The sequence below is a fragment of the Peromyscus eremicus genome, chromosome 16_21 (assembly GCF_949786415.1).
Source record: "Peromyscus eremicus chromosome 16_21, PerEre_H2_v1, whole genome shotgun sequence".
NCBI classification, from domain to species: domain Eukaryota; kingdom Metazoa; phylum Chordata; class Mammalia; order Rodentia; family Cricetidae; genus Peromyscus; species Peromyscus eremicus.
The window spans coordinates 54,612,893-54,634,885 of record NC_081432.1 but is presented as its reverse complement, the minus strand read 5'-3'; the positions used below and the strand labels follow the sequence as shown (position 1 = coordinate 54,634,885).

Below are 21,993 nucleotides of genomic sequence, written 5' to 3'. Positions count from 1 at the left end.
AATAGTATTTTATTAATATATTAACACAGGAACTTGAGTACTCAAATCAACACTAAATTGACAATAGGAATCAGTCAAATTTTAATATGTAGGGTTTAATTATTTGCTGCACATGTTGGCACACACCTTTAATCCCAGTACTCAGGAGGCAGAGGCAGGTAGATCTCTGTGAGTTTGAGACCAGCCTGGTCTAAAAAATGAGTTACAGAATAGCCAGAGCTACATAGTGAGACCTTGTCTCAAAAAAACAAAACAAAACAAAAGCTTAATTATTTATAAGTAATTGTATTATTAGTTATTTCTAAGCAGTTGCTGGGGATGTCTTTCTGTATGCTGTGAATGTGTTGCTCTGACTGATTGATAAATAAAACACTGATTGGCCAGTAGCCAGGCAGGAAGTATAGTATAGGTGGGACAAGGGAGAGGAGAATTCTGGGAAGTGGAAGGCTGAGTCAGGAGATGCTGCCAGCTGCCGCTGCCATGAGAAGCAAGACGTGAAAGCAGAACTGAGAAAACGTACCAAGCCACATGGCTAAACATAAATAAGAATTATGGGTTAATTTAAGTGTAAGATCTAGCTAGCAAGAAGTCTGCCACGGCCATACAGTTTATAAGTAATATAAGTCTCTATGTGTTTACTTGGGTCTGAGCAACTGTGGGCCAAGGGATTGGAGAAAACTCCAGCTACAAGCAGTATACCATTTTAATTTTTAATTTTCAAAATAATATATTTAAGAAATATTTGGTGTAGATAATTTTTAGAGATTTTTATTTTTAAACTCAGACTCTTTAAATATGTGTATTAGCATGACTTCATGTTTATAATCAGGGTCTTTTATTGTGAGGCTGCCAAGGCAGGCACATTAACAGGCACATAACATTTACTATCTTCTTTGGTCATAGCTAAAGATCCAGATGTTATACAGATTGCTGCTTCTCTGTCAAACACTTCTCAATATCATCAAGCACTTGAACGGCGGCTTTGGGAATCCGGGTTCCAGGACCAAATACATGGGAAACACCAGCTTCATACAGAAAGTCATAATCCTGTTGAACATATTTGCTTGATTAAGAGAGACATTATTTCAAGTTCAAAGAAATATACTTTATACATATGTGTCTGTGTGAGTGTGTATACCTTTTCCTTTCTCAGCTGGTACACTGTTTGCATGTGAAGCTGAAACAAACACTTTTCTTGACTGGGGCAGGTAATAATAACCAGCAACACTATGCTCAGATCCTAAGTCTAAATCAGAACTCTGCCTGGTGTTGTCTGCGATGTGAAGCTATGTAGCCCTAATGAGGAAGGAACTGCACTTTAAAATCTAATTTTTCTCTGTTCTACTGCTTATCCTTCTCTGTGTTAAACTTAATATCATGATGTTTCCAAGTTTAAAAGTCTATTTATTTTCTCCTGGACATGTAGCTGTTACTAGTGAATAGTGATTCCTTGAATGTAGCCTCACGATAAATCAGATTTTCTGTTTACGAAGACCAGTCGTTTTTCTGTTCTGCTGCAGCAGTCATTAGCTTAGTTTAGTGAAGGCCAAGTTTTAGTGTAAGGAGTCCCGGAGCACAAGTACTGTCACAGGCTTTAGGCTGCGTTAACAGCAGAACATATTTAGCTATAATAGTAAATTTAGGGTGTGCTGTGAGGCTTAACCCTTACCATACACGACAGATGGTCTAGTCCATGTTTAACTGTTGCAACAGTGGTCTTTTTCTCCTATTTTCAAATGATCAAAACTAGACAATAAATGGCAAATCACACGAATTATCTGCCAAGTACCCTTTCCTACCTTTGTACTATTCTTACAAATTCTTTACACTTTTTTTTTTTTTGCAATAGCATTTAACACATACTCCTGAACCTGTGTCCTTTTTGTCTGAACTTCTGAGAACAGAATTCATGTACAGTCATCTTCGTATCCCCTTCACTGGACCTATAAACACTGAAAACACATCACTGTCTGAGACAGCAGGTGCTATGTGTTTTAAGAGCCCATAAGAATGACTGAGGCATCTGGTAACAACCATCTCCAACAGGCTGACTGAGAGGCTGCCTTCTTTTCCTTTCTAATAATGCAGCATTCCATGACGTTATCCTTACATCTGAGCTATGGACATGGAATGGGATATTGAGCTGGCAGCTTGTGGAGTCCTCTGAAATTCTGTAACTCAAAAGGTCTGACTTGCTTAAGTCTTACACAAGCTTTGTAAAATATACCTTAGTGGGTGTGTTTAAAGTTAGCAATTCCTAAATGTGGGCAAAGGGCACACAGATGTTATTTATGCTGTTTTCATTTATGCACCTTAGGTATTAATTTGGAATTATCTCCAAATTAAGGTACTTCACAAGGTCTTCCACAAACCAGGCCAGGAAAAATATGCTTCAAAATGTAACTAGGATCCATGTATTCACTCAGCTAGCCTAAAGCATTTGAGGACAATGATGCAAAGAGGTCCAGATCCTGGCTGAGTTGCAAAGTAGTGGAGATGGGACATGTTTAATCAAACTGCAGAAACTGTAAATGCTGCATCTGGAATGGGTACATCTGCTGGATTCAACACTCTGTGTTACACTTTCTAGTTTAATACTAAGTGGCTTTAAGTTGAGTAACAGCAGCATTTCACATACACCCTGTACTATAGTTTAATCAGTGTTCCCCAAAGGACCACACATTAAAGGGTTAGACCCAGGCCTGTGCATGACTGTAAGGTGCTGAAGTGGTACAAGTGGGATCTAGGAGTCTTGGGTCACTAGTCTGAGAATTCATTCTTCTTTATTTTTCATGTTGGACCCTGAGGTGAATAATTTTCCTTCTCTATGCTCTCCTTGTTATAATGTAGATTCCCAAAAGCAACAGGAACAATAGACAATGGACTGAAATCTCCAAAACTGTGAGTTAAAATAGCTTTTTCACTTTGAAAGTTGGTTTTCTTAGAAATTTGTTACAGTTACAGAAAACTAATAATGAGTATATGAGCTCTGTTTTCACTACCTAATAAAGGCTACCCATACTGATAGAAGTCTGTCAGAGAAAGCAGCCATGCTCAGACTTTAACTTTATAGTAAAATATAGCAAACAGTTCAAGATGCTCTCAGTGACTCTATCAAGAAAGTTAACGTGACTTGAAATGTATTTCTTGAAACTACCTGTTTATTCACACAGCATATTTAATTTCTTTCTCAACTGTTATTTCAATCCAACTATTTTCCACAGCTTAATTACTTTAATTCCTACATTTTAATATCATGCCCTAGAACTTAGGAATTATAATTTCCATAGCTGCAAGATATACAAATTATTCCATAGACAGGCAATCTCAATAAATAATAGCCCTTAGCAAAGTGTGGTAGCATGTGCCTGTGACTGACATGGGGGACTGCTTGAGCAGAGTACTGAGACCCACATGTCAAGAAATAAAAAATATACAAATAAATTGGTCTTTCTTTTCCCAAACATAAACTACACTTACAAAAATTGGAAAGTGTATTAATATAGTCATGTTGACTATATCATGTTAACACCTTATTGATGTAGGAAGAAAACAATATGCAAGCCACTCACTGCATCATCACCTTAATAGAGGAATAAAGATTGTACATCTAGATGCAAAATCATATTTTACTGATGCGGTGTTGTAGTGGGGTCTTTGCAGCACCTACAAACATTTACTTTCCTATACACTCATAACCAAGTTTTTCCTATTCTTAATTAAAAAGGAAAAGTGGTTATCATTGGAAGCCAGATGGGGAATAGGCCTTTTTTGCATCTTAAGTAATTCTTCTAAACCAACAGTAATAACACAGGGTGGTGTCATTAAATAGTTAATTGACATCATCCACTTCTCCACTCCTAAGAGAACTCAAATGTGTGTTAAAATAGCCATTTCCTCTCCCTCTAGCCTATAATATTCAGGACAAGCTGATTTCATGTGCTAGCCGTATGGCATTTTTCAATCCAGAAAAACTGTTTCAATCAAAATAGTTTCACTAGTAAAGGAGTTTTATCAAGTTATGCAAATGACACAACTCTGGAGTAGGACAATACTCAAGGATGGGGTCATGGAAGAAATGGATGAGTGACTCTCTACCAGCTCCAAGCCACCTAAACGACCCATCTAAAGCTACTATACCTCTGTCCAGGGTGTGACAGACACACTGCATTTCCATCATCTGTCTCTCTCTATTGTGAAGCCCATTGCTCTTATTCAAGTCTCTCTGCCACTGCTCACTGAATATGAAGATGGTAGATAGCTATCGTAAATTCCTGGTAGTTTTCTCACACAATTTTTGTGGAGAGTTAAGTTAAATGTTATATAATGAATTAAAATATAACCTTAATAGAAAAGTAATAGCACTGTCTGCAGAATTTAGCTAGAGAAATCACCGGGATATAATTTGCCTCTACATCTAAAACAAATTCATCCTTAGAAAAATGTCTATCTGTCTATCTACCTGCCTATCTATGTACCTATGTACATATGTACCTATGTATGTATGTATGTATGTATGTATGTATGTATCTATCTATCTATCTATCTATCTATCTATCTATCTATCTATCTATCTATTTATTTATCTATGTCTGTGTTAGTCCTGCATTACTATCTATCTATCTATCTATCTATCTATCTATCTATCTATCTATCTATCTATCTATGTCTGTGTTAGTCCTGCATTACTATCTATCTATCTATCTATCTATCTATCTATCTATCTATCTATCTATCTATCTATGTCTGTGTTAGTCCTGCATTATCTTCAATTTCACAGCCTAATAGATATGCATGGAGGGTTGGGTGATGTATATGTGTTGTTTTACATAGCAATTTTCTCTGAATTATTGAAACCTTCCTTCAAGGAAGAAGCAAGGAGACTCCTGAGACTCAGGAAGGCAACTAAATTCACGTGTCTGGGACAGCTGAAACTTGCAGGATTCACAAGGACCCTACCCCAAGGCTACAGGAGCAGCACACAACTGCTGGAGGACACTGACCAGCAAAGCTGCCATGGAGAGACTTTTCGGATCTATGGAGGTGCCTAAGTCCTGCACAGGGCTCCAGGAAGGCACTTTCTTAAGTCTTCCCCGGGGTCAGGGTGGGCTCTTTAGTGATCTGTTTTTGAGTCACTCCTGCTCCTGTAAGAAAAGCCCTCACTCACACTCTTGTTAGCAACTCCTATAAAAACCTGTGCGTATCCATGTGTGTGCACGTGTCCATGTACCTATGTGGACAAAAGTATGAAGAAAAAAATACCTGTGGAGGAATCACACCGCCACACATGACCAGGATATCTGGCCGTCCCAGGACAATGAGTTCTTTGATGAGCTCGGGTACAAGGGTTTTGTGGCCAGCAGCAAGTGTGCTGATGCCCACCGCATGCACGTCTGCGTCCACAGCCTGCTGAGCCACTTCATGAGGGGTCTGAGCACACAGAAAGCAGAGAAAGAGCTCTGGTTATTACCAGGCAGGGGTGAAGGAGCGCGCTGGGTACTGAAGTCAACGTCCCGCACTGCTGACTGACTGTCACTGCCTGGTCCCTCGTTCTTAAATTCCGGGTAGTAGAGAAGCTGTGGTGGAATCAACACCAATCCTGTATGTGCTTCTGGGACTGGAATTTATCAATTACGTCTCAGTTAGAAAAAAATGTCTCCAAGGAATCTTCAAGGTAATCTTCATGGACCACAAAATACCAATCAACACTCAAAGACACTAATAAAACCTTTAAAGTAAACCTCGCTTTCCAGAGTCCCATAGCATTTCATTCTCAACTGACATTTATTTCCACAAAAATCAGAGTTAACGTGAACTTTTTACTTTTTAATCATAAATTAAATGGAATATATATATATATATATATATATATATATATATATATTGGAAAATGCAGAATTGGTTGGACTTTTTGAAAACAGTTTCAAAAACATCATCTTGGCTATTAACATTGACTTTACTTTTTCTAAATGTGGCACACACCTGAAAAAGAGGGCCTATGTCCACATCAAAACCAAGATCAGCAAATCCTGTAGCAATAACCTTGGCTCCTCTGTCATGGCCATCTTGTCCCATTTTTGCCACAAGAAGACGAGGTCTGCGACCTTCACGTTCCATGAATTGATTAACTCTGGGAACATTTCAAAAGGCAATAATATTTAAATATTAACTGTCCAAATATTTAAATTTAATTTAAATTAAGATATAAAAACCAAAATTTACCCACATAAATCTTTTTTTTTTTTTTTTTTTTTTTTTTGGTTTTTCGAGACAGGGTTTCTCTGTGTAGCTTTGCTCCTTTCCTGGGACTCACTTGGTAGCCCAGGCTGGCCTCGAACTCACAGAGATCCGCCTGGCTCTGCCTCCCGAGTGCTGGGATTAAAGGCGTGCGCCACCACCGCCCGGCCACATAAATCTTTTAAGAACACCCACTTATGTGCAAGTCATTAATATCTGTGTTTAATGGTGAGAATGCCATGCAAGCCTTGATTGAATATGGTTATCTTCTGTTTAGAGGCAAGTTTGAAAGATGGCACAGTCTGTGAGCCCATCACCCCAAGGCAGATAAATTCCTAACAAATATAGCCTACTGAAATTAAATCAAAGGACAAACACCTGACTGATCTACAACAGACAATGGGATCAAGGCAGAAACAGTCTCCCAAGAAAGAAAAGCTTTTGACTGGAGAGTTCACTGCCAATCACTGGAGAGTTCTACCAATCCTTCAAAGGAAAACTAATACCAATGCTTCTCAAATGGCTCCATAAAACAGAATAAGAGGGAACATTACCACAATCATTCTGTGAAGCCAGTATTACCAGATAATGTGGCCCATTGTGATGATACATAATCAGAATGCTTGTGTGTATAAAATGACAAATTATACCAAACATGTCAAAACACAACATCAATTTTTGTTTTTAAAAAAAGATTCCTTCTGACGACTTTTACATTGGCTATTATATTATACAGTATTAACACTGTATAAGTGTTAATGCAGTTTTTAGAAGAAAGTGTGTTATACAAGTTGAAAACACCAATCATCCAGAAGTCGGTTTTATATCCAAGAAACAACACAAACTACAGCTTCATGTCAGGCAGTGGCAACGGTCCTCACTGTCAACTCAACGAAGACTGACTTTACATTTTATACGGGTAGCAGCCAGATGTTTGTTTTTCAAATGGGAAAATTGTTTGAACTATTCAAGCAATTGAATCATGTGAAAAAAGTTTTGAAAGTCTATAGCAACATGATGGTAAGCTCTCTCCCTGGAAGATTTGAAGCAATGTCAGTATTAGTTAAATAAACACGTGTTTGAAATGAGAGACTCCTAATGGCGACCATGGTGCAAGGTAAAAACAGTATTCATTTTGCCAAATTTTAATATTTAATTTCATTCTCATTAGTCAGTAAATACTATGTTTCATGTAATTATATATAATTCATTACAGTCATAAAGTATTAAATAACTAAAGACATCTTCAGAGAATTGAGGTGGCTTTGTCAATATGCAAACATTATACTATATATAAACTTAGTGGTACAGCTTACTACACATCTAGGCTCTATGGTGTGTGTGTGTGTGTGTGTGTGTGTGAGATATAGCTTTCTGTTCCCACAAGTGTTAAAAAAGAAACACAAAATTAAATCAAATTCGGGAGAAAATGGTGCAATTAAGATTCAGGAAGCAGAAGCATGAGGCTGCTTACAGCCTGCATTCTATTTTGCAGTACACCATTTTTACCAGTAGAACGAGTGCACTCTAAAATGGAAATTGAAAGAACAGCAAACGAGCAACAGCACTGTTTGTTATCATTAGTTACTATGTACTGTACATGATGGTAAGTGCTATACTTCTAGATAACTAGCAGAGCACAGGTGTATAGCAGCATCACCATCAACACATGACTGTGACCATAGCTACAACACCACTAGGTGGAGTACCAATGGGAGACAGGAATTAGCACCATTACAATCTTATGGGATCTCCCTATGTATACAATCTATGGTTGGTCAAATATTAAAGTTTCACATACTGACACAGGACTGTGTATTTATAATTATAGTTATGAATAATAAATTATATAATATAAAGTTAAATATAAATATAAATATAAGTTATAGGTTAATCACATATTATATTAACTGTATTATATATATTATTTAATATTTATTAGTTTTATAAGAATACAGACTAGTAGAAAAGTCGATGTATTTCCCAAGTAGCAAGGACACTAAGCCATCAGCAGGCTCAAGGGAACTGTATTAACATCATGAAGATGAGATCAGAGCTCACTAAAGCTTACACAGTACCTCTTGATGGCATATGTGATCTCTTTACTTTCTCCGAACTCCTGCCGATAAGCTCCACTCACCATACGATCATTAGCTTTATGCTCACCAAAAACCTTTTTCAAAGCATCTGTGATTTCTCCAACTGTACATCTACAATATTAAAAAGAGGTGTCAGGGAGAGCATTAATTAACAATAAGTAGATAAATGTTCACCTCAATATCAATACAATTAGAATATTTTATTAATAAATAAAAATAGACTGTAGAAATTCAAGAATGTTAAGATACTATAAAAGCATCTTTCCTGAAAATACTTAATATAAAAGTAATTCTTAATTCCTTTATAATATTCATCAACCAAAATAAAGACTAAATAACCTAAAAGTTACAAGTCAGTAAGTATCTGAAGACAACTCAACAATGTCCCATTTATCAATACAAATGGGCAGAGCAAAGGTATCACTGCAATTTTCTGATGATATAAATCTTTCCGTGTGTTTCAGCCAAGCAGAGTGGTGAACTCAAGAAGACCAGGTAGATTACAGAAGAAAACACTGAAACAGGCCAAGCCATCAGCACAAAACCAGAGAGGAAACCACTTGCTCTCTTGCCTCTCCCTCCCCGGCCTTTCCCCCCTTCCTTCTACTTTCATTTTCTACCACAAGATTCATCTAGCCCCAGAGGAGAAGGAATTAGTATTGCGGGTTGTGTATTCTCCTGGCTGCTTCATGATTAATGATTCCAAAGCAATGACGTGACAATAACTTCTTTTGAACAATTACCAGGTTAAGAGATTCCCCTCTTTCCTTCAAAGACTATCTATGTCACGGCTGTACACACAATCTTGATCATACGACTGAGTACTTCAGATCTCAACCTACCAATCAAAGAAACTGATGCATTATAGTAGTGCCAAATGTTCTGAGCTACAGTGAATGGCACAACTACTAATACCCCTCAAAAGATACTAATATTTTAAATATTAATAAGTGTTGAAACTTGAGAAAAACCAGTGTAACCTTTCTAATAGTTTCCATTCTTTCCTTTCAGGCTCACGGAATTTACAGAAGCAATGTTTTATTTGAGTACAGTCTGAAAAGCTAAATTGGTCAAACTTTCACTATTTGGAACTCTCCAGACTCCCACATGTTCACCTTGCATGAGCTGCATCCACAGCAAGAGCCAAAATGTTGCCGTCTCCACTGGCAGCACACTGGGTAAGTGCCTGGAGACACCGCTCAGCCAAAGCTGGATCCCTGCTGGATTTGATCTTAGAGAGAAGAGAAGGGACAGCTTTAAGGGAAAGGGCAATAAAATAGGTTTTACAAGATTAAACTCTGGCACACACTCTGTTGACCAAGTGCCATAATCTTTACCTCGAAACAGGGGAAGAAGTAGAAGAGAATAATATTCAACCTAAGAGGTGTGTTCATTTGTTTAATTCATTCATTCAGGATTCTGTAAAATAATTCTGATTTAGCACAAAGCCAACAAATCAGAGGCAAGCCGAGCGGTAACTTTCCAAATAGTTGCCTAGGCTTTTCTGAAGCAACAACACAATGAAAACAGGTGGGCCCTTTACAGGGGAATGCCAAGGGACACAATTAACAGTGGGAAGAGCACCAGACCGGAGCTCACAGTGGAGTTTAACTATACCAGAAATGTCCTTTAAATGACTGACAAATGCTGGCCATAATACATAATAGTGCTATTAGTTTTATTTAAAAATCATTCTAAGAAGAGACCTGGTCAGAGACAGAAAGAACCCAAGACAGATAATAGAAAGCATGGCTAAAACCACGTCCCGTCAGGTCCGAGCTCCACTGTGCTCTGTCATCAACTTGAACGATCAACATTACTCAAGCCCAAGTCTCACAATCTGCACCTCCTGCAAAAAGAGTCCAAACTGTGACATTTCCCAGGATGCCACTGACAATATAGCATCTGTTACCAGAGATGGATGGAAAATATGTATTACAGCAAAGAAAAACTCAATTCAATTCCTCTTCAAAAAGCAAAGGTTTATTTTTCATTATTTTATGGCTGCATGTTTTGAATCTAAATTTTCCATCTAAGGACAGTGTGCTAGAGTGTGGTGCTTCTGAGTTATGACTTGTAATGCACTACAGTATGATAGTGTAGAATTAATACTTGTGATAAACCTTTTTATAGAATTTGAATAAAAAACACCTAAGGGCATGGAGCTTGGTTTACAAAAGTATTGTTTGCTGAAACTTATCTTTGTAACAGGTGCACTCACACAGTGCACATAGCTAGGTATGTAGGAAAAATGCACCTTTTGCTCAGAGTTATGGTAAAAAGAAAAAAGGAAATACACTAGAATTAGAATGAAGAGAATAGGCACTGGAATCTACTTATACTGGGTTCAACCTCCATCTCACATTCACTTAAGAAAAATACAGACATCTCTCCAAACCAGCTTCCTGTCATATTGGATTGATTAACAGAATTAAATGAGGAAAACATGTGTTCTTACTATGTGACATCAGCACTAAAGTCTTAAGAGACCTAGACTGAGTCATGATTGTCCAATTATTTATTCCAAGCAAGTTTCCCAACGTCTTACCTTTAAAAAAAAAAAAAAAAAATGAGAAGTAATATTGAACTCTTCCAGATATTATAGAAGCTATGTGGAACAATGTAAGAACTCAGAACCCAGAACCCAGGACATACTTATCAAAAATTGGTCAACAATACCTTCTTAAGTTTTTCAATCTGCTTGTTACGCACTGAAGTATTGTCAATGGCCAGAACTTCTACAGTGTCTTCTTTTTCCAACTGATACTTATTTACTCCAACAATTACTTCAGAACCTATTGATTTGCCAAAGGAAAATAACATGTGAATTTACTCATAAATGGTCCCGTATTGAAAACGCTCTGATTATCACATATTTTTATAAGTTCAATATTTTTAAGTAGCATTCTTAACTCATAACAAATTTCAGCGTAATGCCGAAACTCTATTCTGGGATACAGGTAAGGTGGGAAGAATAGTTACACAGTTTCATGACGGGCTCTCTGCAAGGAAGGACTTTGCTATTCTCCTGAGCTACAAACTTTCTCAGTTCCTAACACACACAAAAAAGGACAGTCAGTTACCATGACAGATTTAGAAAGCAAAGCGAGTAGTCATACCCAATAGCTTTCCAATATTTTCTAGAATTTTCTTACAGCCAGTTGCTGTTTAAAATCTGTCAATAATAAATCAATATTAAGAGCATACCTTCCTCTCATCTAAAGGTAATTCACCATCGCACCCCAGTTTATACTTCTTACTTCCTTACAGCACTTAGTGTCATCAGTAATTAGTTTCTTTATGTGTTCATTTCCATCTTTATTGCAATGAAATCTCTATATGCAGAAGAGTTCATGGCTGTCCTATTCACAGCTGCATGCGCAGTCACAACAAGCACATCAAAAAGTATCCCCAGAGTAAATGAGTGAATTCCTCCATGTAGAGTACAATGACTGTCAAGCATACTATCCTTAATTCTGTCACTGGCAATAGTTCATACATGCATGTCTATGTTTTAAGTACATATAAGCTTGCCTGTGTGCTTGCAAGGATGCAAAGATCTAAGATACAGACATACAAATACATTTGGATATGCAGATACGAGAAATATTCTACCAAAGCCCAATTTTTCCTTTTAAAATGTATTTGTATCAATTGTGCATAGTATCCATAGACAGAAACTAATAGTCCTCTTTAATCATTGAATTTCATATACAAGCTTTTCTATTCTCTTACCAGAATCTATTCTAGCTTGTCTTCGGGCAGCGCATTCTTCAATGCGAAGCTTAGGTATTCCTTCAGCTACAGCTTTGGCCATCCCACCCATTTCTTCAATTTCATTTATGAGCTAAAAAAAGAAAGAAAGAAAGAAAGAAAGAAAGAAAGAAAGAAAGAAAGAAAGAAAGAAAGAAAGAAAGAAAGAAAAGAAAAAAGAAAAAAAGACAAAAAGGAAAGGTTAGTAAAACTGAGAGATAAAAGCATTAACCCTTTTATATATAGCATTAGCCCTATATGTTATATATCCCCTAATAGCATTCAAATTACAAGGCAAATGTTAATGCTTTATAAGAAAGTAACCAAATGAATAGAAGAGAAATAATTAGAATTTGTGTGCTTAAAGCTATCTAAAAGGACAAAAGAAAAATTTTAAAGTATATTCTAGAAAACCTGAAATTTCTCAGTCATGTCTTGTGAGGAAATGCCAACAATAGCTCCAATTCTCTAGCCTTTATTTTTAGTTACATGAACAAGATTTTTTAGGTTTATGACTCTTTAAGAAAAATAGACATCAAAATGCAATTCTACTTTCAATATGAAAAACAAGAAGTGATACCATATATGTGTGTATATGAGATGGAAGAGAACCATCAAAAACCCAGTATAAAATAGAATAAAATATGCATACGAGATAGATACCAACACAAAAATCAAAAGAGATCTTGATGCTTTCAGAAACAAAGAGCTGGCATAAAATAGTATCAAATTTCTGATCACAAAAACTAGAGGCAAGAGTAGAACTTAGAATGAAAAGCAGGCCAGTATTAATAAAGTTGATCACAGAATCATGAATAGAAATTATTTTAAGCCAAGTCTACTGTAGCTCATGCATGGGTTTGTGAACTTGACTGGGGTGACAGGAGATTAAGAAAGACAGACAAATACAAGTAACATAATCAATGCTGGGATAGGGTGGACCATAAGTTCTCAGGTGGAAAGCAATGCACCAGTCAAGAGCAATGGCCAGGAAACTCAGTGCTTTTTATGTACAGCACAGGAGGAGAGGTCAGCTAGTCTCCACATGAAGTCTCTATAAGACAACAGCCTTAAGCTGCAGTCATCCAAGAGGAGCAAGCTGCACTTGCTGTTCTTGAACACACCGTCAACATCTGCCCATGGACCAGAGGAAGGCTTTGGCAGTTCTCAGGATTTCATCCACTCCTTACACATTCACCCAGGACTTCCTCTGCTTCCCATGCTAGTCCAGGATAATAACACAATGGAGAAACTTTCAAACACATAAAGTTGTAAGTGATTCATCTCCTAGAAAGCTTCTATGAGAAGTGCATCAAGTTTAACATACAGATGCACAACTGGTTAGTGCTTAAAGACCAAGAAACTGTGGAATGCTTGACACCGAATGGTACGTCTACATCCCATCTTTTCCCCAAAAGCTCAAGTGCCCATTTTGGAAGAGGAGGGGGAGAGACTCTATGAGGTAGAGAAAGTAGAAGTCTGGAGAAAAACAGTCTTGACAGGCATGACCACACACTTGCATATATAGACTCACAGTGGCTGTCTGGGACTGCATGCAAAAGAGCTGCACAAGACCAAGCCAGTCAAAATCCCAGCATGGATCAGGAGGGAGTTCAAGTTCTATCCCCATCTTAGGAGCTCCTGGCCATTGGAATCTAGAGGAGAGGGAGCCCATTACCTGTAGGGAGGAGGGTTCTGACAGTAGATGGTCTGCATCCATGCAGAGGCAGCACAAATGGACTTAGTATGTATTTTTTTTTTTTTTAAGAGAGAGCATGTGAAGTTAGAAGGGAAAAGTGGATGAGGAAGAATTTGAGCAGAAAGAATAGGGGGTGGATTTGATCCAAACACATTACATGCATGCATGAATGGTAAAGAATTTTTTAAAAAGTGCTTCAAACAGGCATGAGATTCAGGTTTTATATTCCATAAATGTCAGTAGATCTAGAGAGAAGCCAGTTCAAATCAAATAAGGACAGGAAGGTAGAAACTGCGATATCATTATATTGCTAGGAAGGGGAAAGAAAGAAGTATTTATCAGCTGAAATACTAAATATTACTAAACCAGGAAAGCAGAAGACAATATCTGAAGCATTGTGTCTAATGCCTAAAGCCAACAAAATCAGAAGACACAGTACATATGTGAGTTAAAACACACAGATAAAAAGAAAAGAAACTGTGTAGCTACTCCAGTGAACAGAAAAGTTAGACCTGAAACACAACAGAGTACTGCCTCTTTCTCTCTCCCCACCACCACCGTGTGTGTGTGTGTGTGTGTGTGTGTGTGTGTGTGTGTGTGTGCCTGTGTATATGGGTATGTGTGTCTCTGTGTGTCTGTGTATATCTGTTTATGTCTGTTTGTCATTGTGTGTCTGTTATGTGTATGTGTATATGTCTGTGTGTGTCTGCCTGTTTCTCTGTGTGTTGTCTACATGTGTGTGCATCTGTCTGTGTCTATACATCTGAGTTAAGCATAAGCACTTTTAATAATAGCTATCTTTTAATCCTGCATTAAATATAATCATAGAAACAGAAATATACTTTTAAATTATGTTTTAGTAATGAAAATTATAAAGGTAAAGATAAATTTTGCTTCTCTCACATATATTTTATGGCTTTTAGTATAAATCTAAAAATGATTATAGATTTTAAAAAAAATCTATAAAAAGCAAAGTTGAAAGAGGAGAAACTGACCTTCAGAGCAGCTTCATAAACATCATTTGTGAGTGATTCCATCATGTATGATCCTCCCCAAGGATCAGCCACTTTGGGGATCCCAGATTCTTCTTGAATGATGATTTGCGTGTTTCGGGCAATGCGAGCACTTTTCACAGTTGGCAAGCCTAGAGCTTCATCGAAAGAATTCGTATGCAAAGACTGTGTCCCTCCAAACACAGCTGCCATTGCTTCGATGGCAGTGCGGACAATGTTATTGTAGGGATCCTAAAACATTTGACCAAAAACCAAAGGCAAAACGAGAAAAAAGTTCACAGACATCAGAGCTAGAAGAGACATTATAATTCAGCAACAACTATATAGCCTACACCACATCAGACATCAGAGTATCAAATAAACTCACACAAATTAGTGAACAAGCTAGAAAAAATTAAGAGCCAAGGTGTCTAGTCCAGGGTTAGGCATGAAAACATTGTCTCACATATTCCTCTAAAATATCAAACAATTTTACATTGTTTAAATACTGTTCCATAAGCATATCATGAAGTGTAATTTTTCTTATTACAGGAATCTTTTTTCCTAATTTATAATCCCTTAATTATTTTGCATACCTGCAATGGATGTATCCAAAGCAGGCATTTAATAAATGACTAATTAAACTGATTAAGTGTAAATTCTTCGGTAGGAAATAGGATTCTATTTCATTATATTCCTAACTGTGATGTTGGCTATTCTATAGATTTCAGTTTTAATTGTAAAAATCAGTATATTAAAATAAGATTACAAAAGTTCCTTCCAACCTCAGAATCTCTACTTCCCTAGTCATAAAGAACACATTGGTTGTTATTCAATGTTAAAAGTAGAAAAGACATGTAACTTAAAATCACAGTAAGTGAACGTATAAAATGAATGGATATAGAAGCAAAATATCACCACACAATTTTAATGGAATCAAATTATACCATCCGAATGATAGTCTTTAAATGCCTGTGTGCTTTCTTGCTTAAAACACAACTTTTATTTGAAAGTGTGTGTATGTGTTAGAATAAAATCAAATTTTAAACAGGTAGATTTATGCTAAAATGTATCTCTTAAGAATTATTTACAAGTATTGATTATAATAGGGTTTGCATTTCTTCTTCATCAGCAAACAATTTTTCACTGTATTAGCACAGTAAATAGTCCCATGAATTGACAAATGAGGTTTCATGAAATGCAGAAGCTTCTGTATAACAAAGGAAACAATCTCCAGAGTGAAGAGACCGGCTACAGACGGGGAAATAAAAACCTGCCACCACACACCGAACAGGAGCCTGATACCTAAGATACATAAAGAACCTCAAAAACTAAGACCCCAAACCTGAACCACCACATCCCTAAATAAGCTAATGAACTGAAAAGACCAAAGAGATTAAAAGCTAAAGACCAAAAAGAACTCAAAAGAATAAATACAAACGGCAGGTAAACAGGAAGTATTTACAGCCGTAGCCAGCAAGGAAATTCCTATTAAAGCTGCTTCCCGATTCCATTTCATCCAAGTCTGAATGGTTATCATCACGAGCACCATGACATAAGGTGTGGCAGCACAAAAACCTGTGATCACATCACTCAGGATGCAGAAGCAGGCAGAGGCAGCCCGGTCTGGTACTGAGTTCCAGACCATCCAGGGCTATGGAGTAAGATCAGAAGAGATAAAAATTTAAAAAACAGATGGGAAAAAAGGAAAGAGAGGAGACAAGAAAAGGAAAGGAAACAAACAGCACCAAATACCATTAAAGAAGCAAAGAGGAGCCCTATTCACTGTGGGTGAGAGTGTGAACTGTTGTGTAGCCACTACAGAAATCAGTGTGCACCAACCTAGGGTCCTACAAGTAGCACTACCATAGGTTCCAGCTATCCCACTCCTGAGTATACACCAAAAGGACTCTAAATCAACATGCCATGGATATTTGCACAACCAGGTTTATTAATTCTCTAGTCACAACAGTTAGGAAATGAAATTAACCTAGATCTCTATCAACAGATGAAAACATATTGATACATAAATACAATGGAATTCTATTCAGCTGTAAATAAAAATGAAATCATGACTTGCAGGAAAATGGGTATAACTGGAAATCCTATGTTCAGCAAAATAAGCCAAATTCAGGACAGAAAATACCTTGTATTTTCCTCTTATCCACAGAACCTAGATTTAAAATTAAATGTATATGTGTGTGTAGTTACAAGTGTGTTTGTAGGCCACAAAACTAAAAGAGGTCCATGCATGAAAGAAAGATACCTTATGGTTGGTGAGGAACAGAAAGGATACAAGTGATTAAAAAAAGTCTAGGAGAAGAAAGGGAACCAGTGGGGAAAGGGAGTGGTTAGAGGGAGGGCAATGAAGAGAACAAAGTTTAATGTCATATGTGTATGAAGATGATGTGATGAAACAGATCTACAACTTTGTACACTAATCTAAAATACTAAGATAATAAAAGAGGACTATGCACAAGCCAGCTAGGAATGATTTTAGAGTTAACCACTAGAGGGAGCTAACTCTTTTAAACATGTGTAAACTCGAAACCTAAGTGTGCATTATGCTTCAAGTTATTCCTGACTTTCAGATATTAGCAAACAGGCTGTTGAAGGCAATCCCTGGCTCTGTTACCTAGAAGAAAATGATTGTTTTCTTATTCAAGATCTCTATTTTCAGATATATACATACCTGCTCAGTAAGTGACCACCCTGATGTCTGGCAATGTGTCCGCAGAAGAAGAGATTTGGGGTTTTTAGCATGGAACATTTTTTCTACTAAGTGAGCCCAAAGTCTTCTCCCAGCTCGCATTTTCGCTATTTCCATGTAGAAGTTCATCCCAATTCCCCAAAAGAAAGACAACCTAAAATGGTAAAGTCCAGAACTAGATGAAACTTAAAAATACAAACAAGAAAATAAAACTAATTGTATCACACCCTAGAAAAACCCATGTCCAGATTTGAATATCAAGCAATTAATTTGAATTAAAAGCAAAGCACACGTATCTAAGTAACTATGAGCCTAACATAAAAATGGCTGTGAACGTCTGCTTCTGGGAAGAGTTATTCCCTTCACAAGTGATTTTTCTTTAGGAAAGACTTTCCTCTTGTGTGCTGGTAAGACAAATTCTTGGGCTGGGGGTGCAGCTTAGTGGTAGAGTATTTATTCAACACACACTAGACTCTGGGAATCAAACTCTTATTTCCCCAGTGCTAGGATTGAATTTAGGGTCTTATACTTGTTAGGCCAATGTTTCCACCATCCAGCTACTGTCCAGCTTAAGATTCATTTCTTTAAAAAGAAAAAGACCCAGGAATCCCAACTTTGTAACACAGGGGTTGTGACTGGAAGAACAGAATCACATTCTTGCTTTGTGTAGCATGGAGTTGCTTTTTTGTGTGTTTTAAGAAAATGATTGGGCACTGAATTTGGTCAAATTCTCCTCTAATTTGTCCTCAGCCTCACTATTCCCTTTTACCTCACATTCTGTAATGGATTTAACTGATTTACGTATTTAGATTACCTATTTGCCTCTAGTGACCAGAAGGTTGTAAAATCTCATGAAAACCAAATGAGCTGTAAGACACTAAAGTTCAACAAAACTCAATGTACTCAAACACTGAGGTCTTAGGATCTGTGCTCATCCTCAAAATCTGCTGAAGACTGTGAAGAACTTTTCTTTATTTCAAGGTATTTATCTAAATTTTATCCATTAGTTCATGTAAAATAATAAACATATATCAAATGGATATCTTACAAACAGCAATATTTCTCTATTATAAAGACTTAGAAAAAAATAAACATTTTACTTGTTATTTTAAAATGTTTTTATGAGAAGGTTGTCCATTTTCTGTGTGTTTATGTGTGTGCAGGTGTGCACGTGGAGGCCAAAGAATAATTTGAGGTGTGTTTCTTGGGCATCATCTACCTGGTTTTGCTTGTTTATTTTTGAGACAGGGTCTATCACTGATATGGAACAAGCTGAGATAGCTGATCCGTGAACCCCGGAACCCCCCTTCCCCTGCCTCCTCAGCACTGGGATTGCAAGCATGTCTATAGCTTTGATACATGGGTTGTGGGGATTAAACTCAGATCCTCTGTATGTAATTATCAACTGAGTCGTTTTCCCAGTCCTGTTTTACATTTCTGCAAACCTCTTTAATGTGCAGCTTAAACGAAGACAGCTAAAACCGTACGTATGTCCAATCTATTTCAATATAGCATACCATGTAGCTTTATATCAACTCTGGAGAAAATAAAAATGTAAAAGAAGAATGAAGTTTTAAAATACTCAGGAACAGTGTAGACCTTGAAGACCTACTTAATCCCCAGCAGTCACTAGACCACATTTTGGGAGCTGCTGTAATAACAAGCATACAATATTTTTAGAACAAAGAAACGGTCACTAGCTATGTTTTGCACATTTGAATTGTCAGCACACAGGTGAGTCTCGCTTCAGGGACTGATTGGATTGATTTCTGACCAATTTAAATATTTCATAAACTTTATTTGAAATGTTTCCATATTGTTCATACTTTATTAACTTTATTATTCCTTTTGAGACTATATAGTTTATAGTATTGTACATCCTCAAACATTTATATACGTGTTATAGAAAAAAAAGGAATAGGTGATTTCCATATTTTCAAATGAAAAAAAAAATGTAACCTGATTTCATGTATATATATAATATATATAGTTGTTGTTGTTTGTTTTTTGTTTTTCGAGACAGGGTTTCTCTGTGTAGCTTTGCGTCTTTCCTGGATCTCACTCTCTAGACCAGGCTGGCCTTGAACTCACAGAGATCCACTTGGCACTGCCTCCCGAGTGCTGGGATTAAAGGCGTGCACCACCACCGCCCAGCCTCATGTTTATATTTTAATATAACCTCCGTGCATGTGTTAGTTGTGTTCTGTAAATTACTAGAAAGATGGTGTTCTTCCAATTTATAGAGAAGTGTGGTCAAATTAAATTCTGATTTTTTTGCTACTGATAATATTGACTTATTTTCTCTTTCTCACTAGGAAAAAATAGAAGACAATCTAAATCCATCATGACATTTATCACTACAAATTTATTTTATCAGTAATATTTTGCTATATAGGTGGAAAATGGTTCTATGCATGTTGTTAATACAGAAAAGATACCTAAGTTTAATCTACTGACCTTGGTGCGAATTCATCAATTGAGAGTCCAGCCTGGAGTCCAGTTCTGCAGTACTCCACCCCATCTGCGAGGGTATAGGCCAGTTCTAGAATGGCATCAGCTCCTGCTTCCTGCATATGGTACCCACTAATCGAAATGGAATTAAATTTTGGCATGTGCTATATAAAATAATAAAATATAACAATGAATAAAATATGAAAAGGTTCTATTAAACTTATGCTACAAAAGTAAATATTATCTATAAAGTGATGTTCAATTTCAGATTACTTGGTAGTTTATAATCTTAACTAAAAAAAAAACCTAGTATTTGTTAGAGTAAATTCCCTCTCAAATTTAAGTGATTGATCTATGAAGCATCTTCAAGATGTTATATTTGTTTTTCTACTAGGAAAGAGCTGCATCAGGTATCTTTTAGGCTAGCTAAGACTTCACAAAGACCTTATGATTTGACTGATATGTTGATACATTTAATATTTCTTACATTATTTTCTTATTTGAATGAACATATCCAATATGAACAAGTACAGAGTGAACAAAACTGATTTTACCCTTAGTGTTATATTTTGAAATAAAACAGGATAAAATGCACAGCTCAAAAATATCAAAGACTGGGGCTGGAGAGATGGCTCAGTGGTTAAGAGCACTGGCTATTCTTCCAGAGGACCTGGGTTCTAGTCCCAGCACCCAGATGGCAGCTCACAACTGTCTGTAGCTCCAGTTCCAGGGGACCTGACACCCATATATAGACATACATGCAGGCAAAACAACAATGCATATGAAATAAAAATACATTATTTTTAAAGGTTGGCTTTATCCTATTTTAAAAAAAAAAAATCAAAGATTTCAGTTTGATTCACTGTGATAGTTAATGTTAAGCATATTCCAGGTTCTTTCTACCATGACCACTAAGAATACCACATACCATTATTTCCCACCATTACATGTGAGGTCAAGTACCTGACTGGATATATCCTTAAGAACCAAAGACTTATCATACTACTTGAGTCAGCTAAATATAAAATTAAAAACACTGAAAACATGAGCTCTGATGTCAGAGGGCTCAAATTTTTGCCATGACATTTAATCACTATAAGTTTCTCAACTTTGCTATTCTTTGGTTTCCTACAAAACAGAGGTAATAATTGTATTGCTCTTATGGAATTGTTTTAAGATTAAATGATTCATCTAAATCACTTAGTATTACCCTAGCAGACACTAAGCACTCAAAAAAGTTAGCTGGCATTGTTTCTGTATGTTATAAATTAAATATACCACATTTACATATACCCTGGTTATGTACATTCATACAATACACAAATATAGTTGTGTGTTTTACATTCTCAAGTACTCTAACACAAAGTTCTTCGAAAATTCTCTATAACAAAAATCAAAAAGGGGATAGAATCACATGAAGTTGAGAAAAATAACTGCATTTTGAGAGTTTATATACAAAAGCCAGAAAAAGGTGCTTTGCTGTGCAGAGGAGTGTACTGATCCAGACTTTTAAATAGTAGAAATATAAGCATGATACAATACTATGCAACCTTAAAAAGGAAGAACGTTCTGATATGGCATACAAAGGGCAACACTGGGAATATTATATTAAATGAAATTAGCCTATCCAAAAAGCGAAATACTGAATGATCCTACTCATGTGAGCAAACTGCAGTATTCTAACTTGCAAACGTTACAGCAATACAATGGTGGTATCCTAAAGAGGAAAGGAGGGAACAATGGCATTTTCTGTTCAATAGATAATTTCAGTTCTGCAAAATGAAGAGTAAAGGTAGATGTTGGTAATGGTTGCACAACAGTGGAAAAATACTTAATGCCATTGTACATTTATAAGTGGTTAATATGGTAATATCATGATATGCATATTTTTCCATAATTAAGAATTCTTTTAAAAATACAAAGTTCATAGGTTAGACAATATTTCAAAAATCATATCATTTGATCAGAATCTGAAACCCACATGCTATCATTTACAGGAAGGATTATGTAAAGACAATTCAGAACTTCTAGATAACATTAGGATCTTTTACA

At 36.5% G+C, this 21,993-nt stretch overlaps 1 protein-coding gene across 2 annotated transcripts in view; it reads right to left on the bottom strand.

Moving 5' to 3' along the window:
- Positions 1-752: 752 nt before the first annotated feature.
- The window catches only part of Mmut (methylmalonyl-CoA mutase), a 27,511-nt gene continuing 6,270 nt past the window's right edge, over positions 753-21,993 (bottom strand). For both annotated transcript variants that reach the window (XM_059282292.1, XM_059282293.1), the window contains exons 4-13: positions 19,948-20,105; positions 17,473-17,644; positions 14,784-15,032; positions 12,072-12,183; positions 11,016-11,131; positions 9,452-9,567; positions 8,316-8,447; positions 5,983-6,130; positions 5,263-5,430; positions 753-1,047 (exon numbers count right to left, since the gene is read on the bottom strand). In XM_059282292.1, the coding sequence (XP_059138275.1) occupies positions 919-1,047; positions 5,263-5,430; positions 5,983-6,130; positions 8,316-8,447; positions 9,452-9,567; positions 11,016-11,131; positions 12,072-12,183; positions 14,784-15,032; positions 17,473-17,644; positions 19,948-20,105 (1,500 nt within the window). In that variant the 3' untranslated portion in view covers positions 753-918. The remainder of the gene's footprint in view (positions 1,048-5,262; positions 5,431-5,982; positions 6,131-8,315; positions 8,448-9,451; positions 9,568-11,015; positions 11,132-12,071; positions 12,184-14,783; positions 15,033-17,472; positions 17,645-19,947; positions 20,106-21,993) is intronic.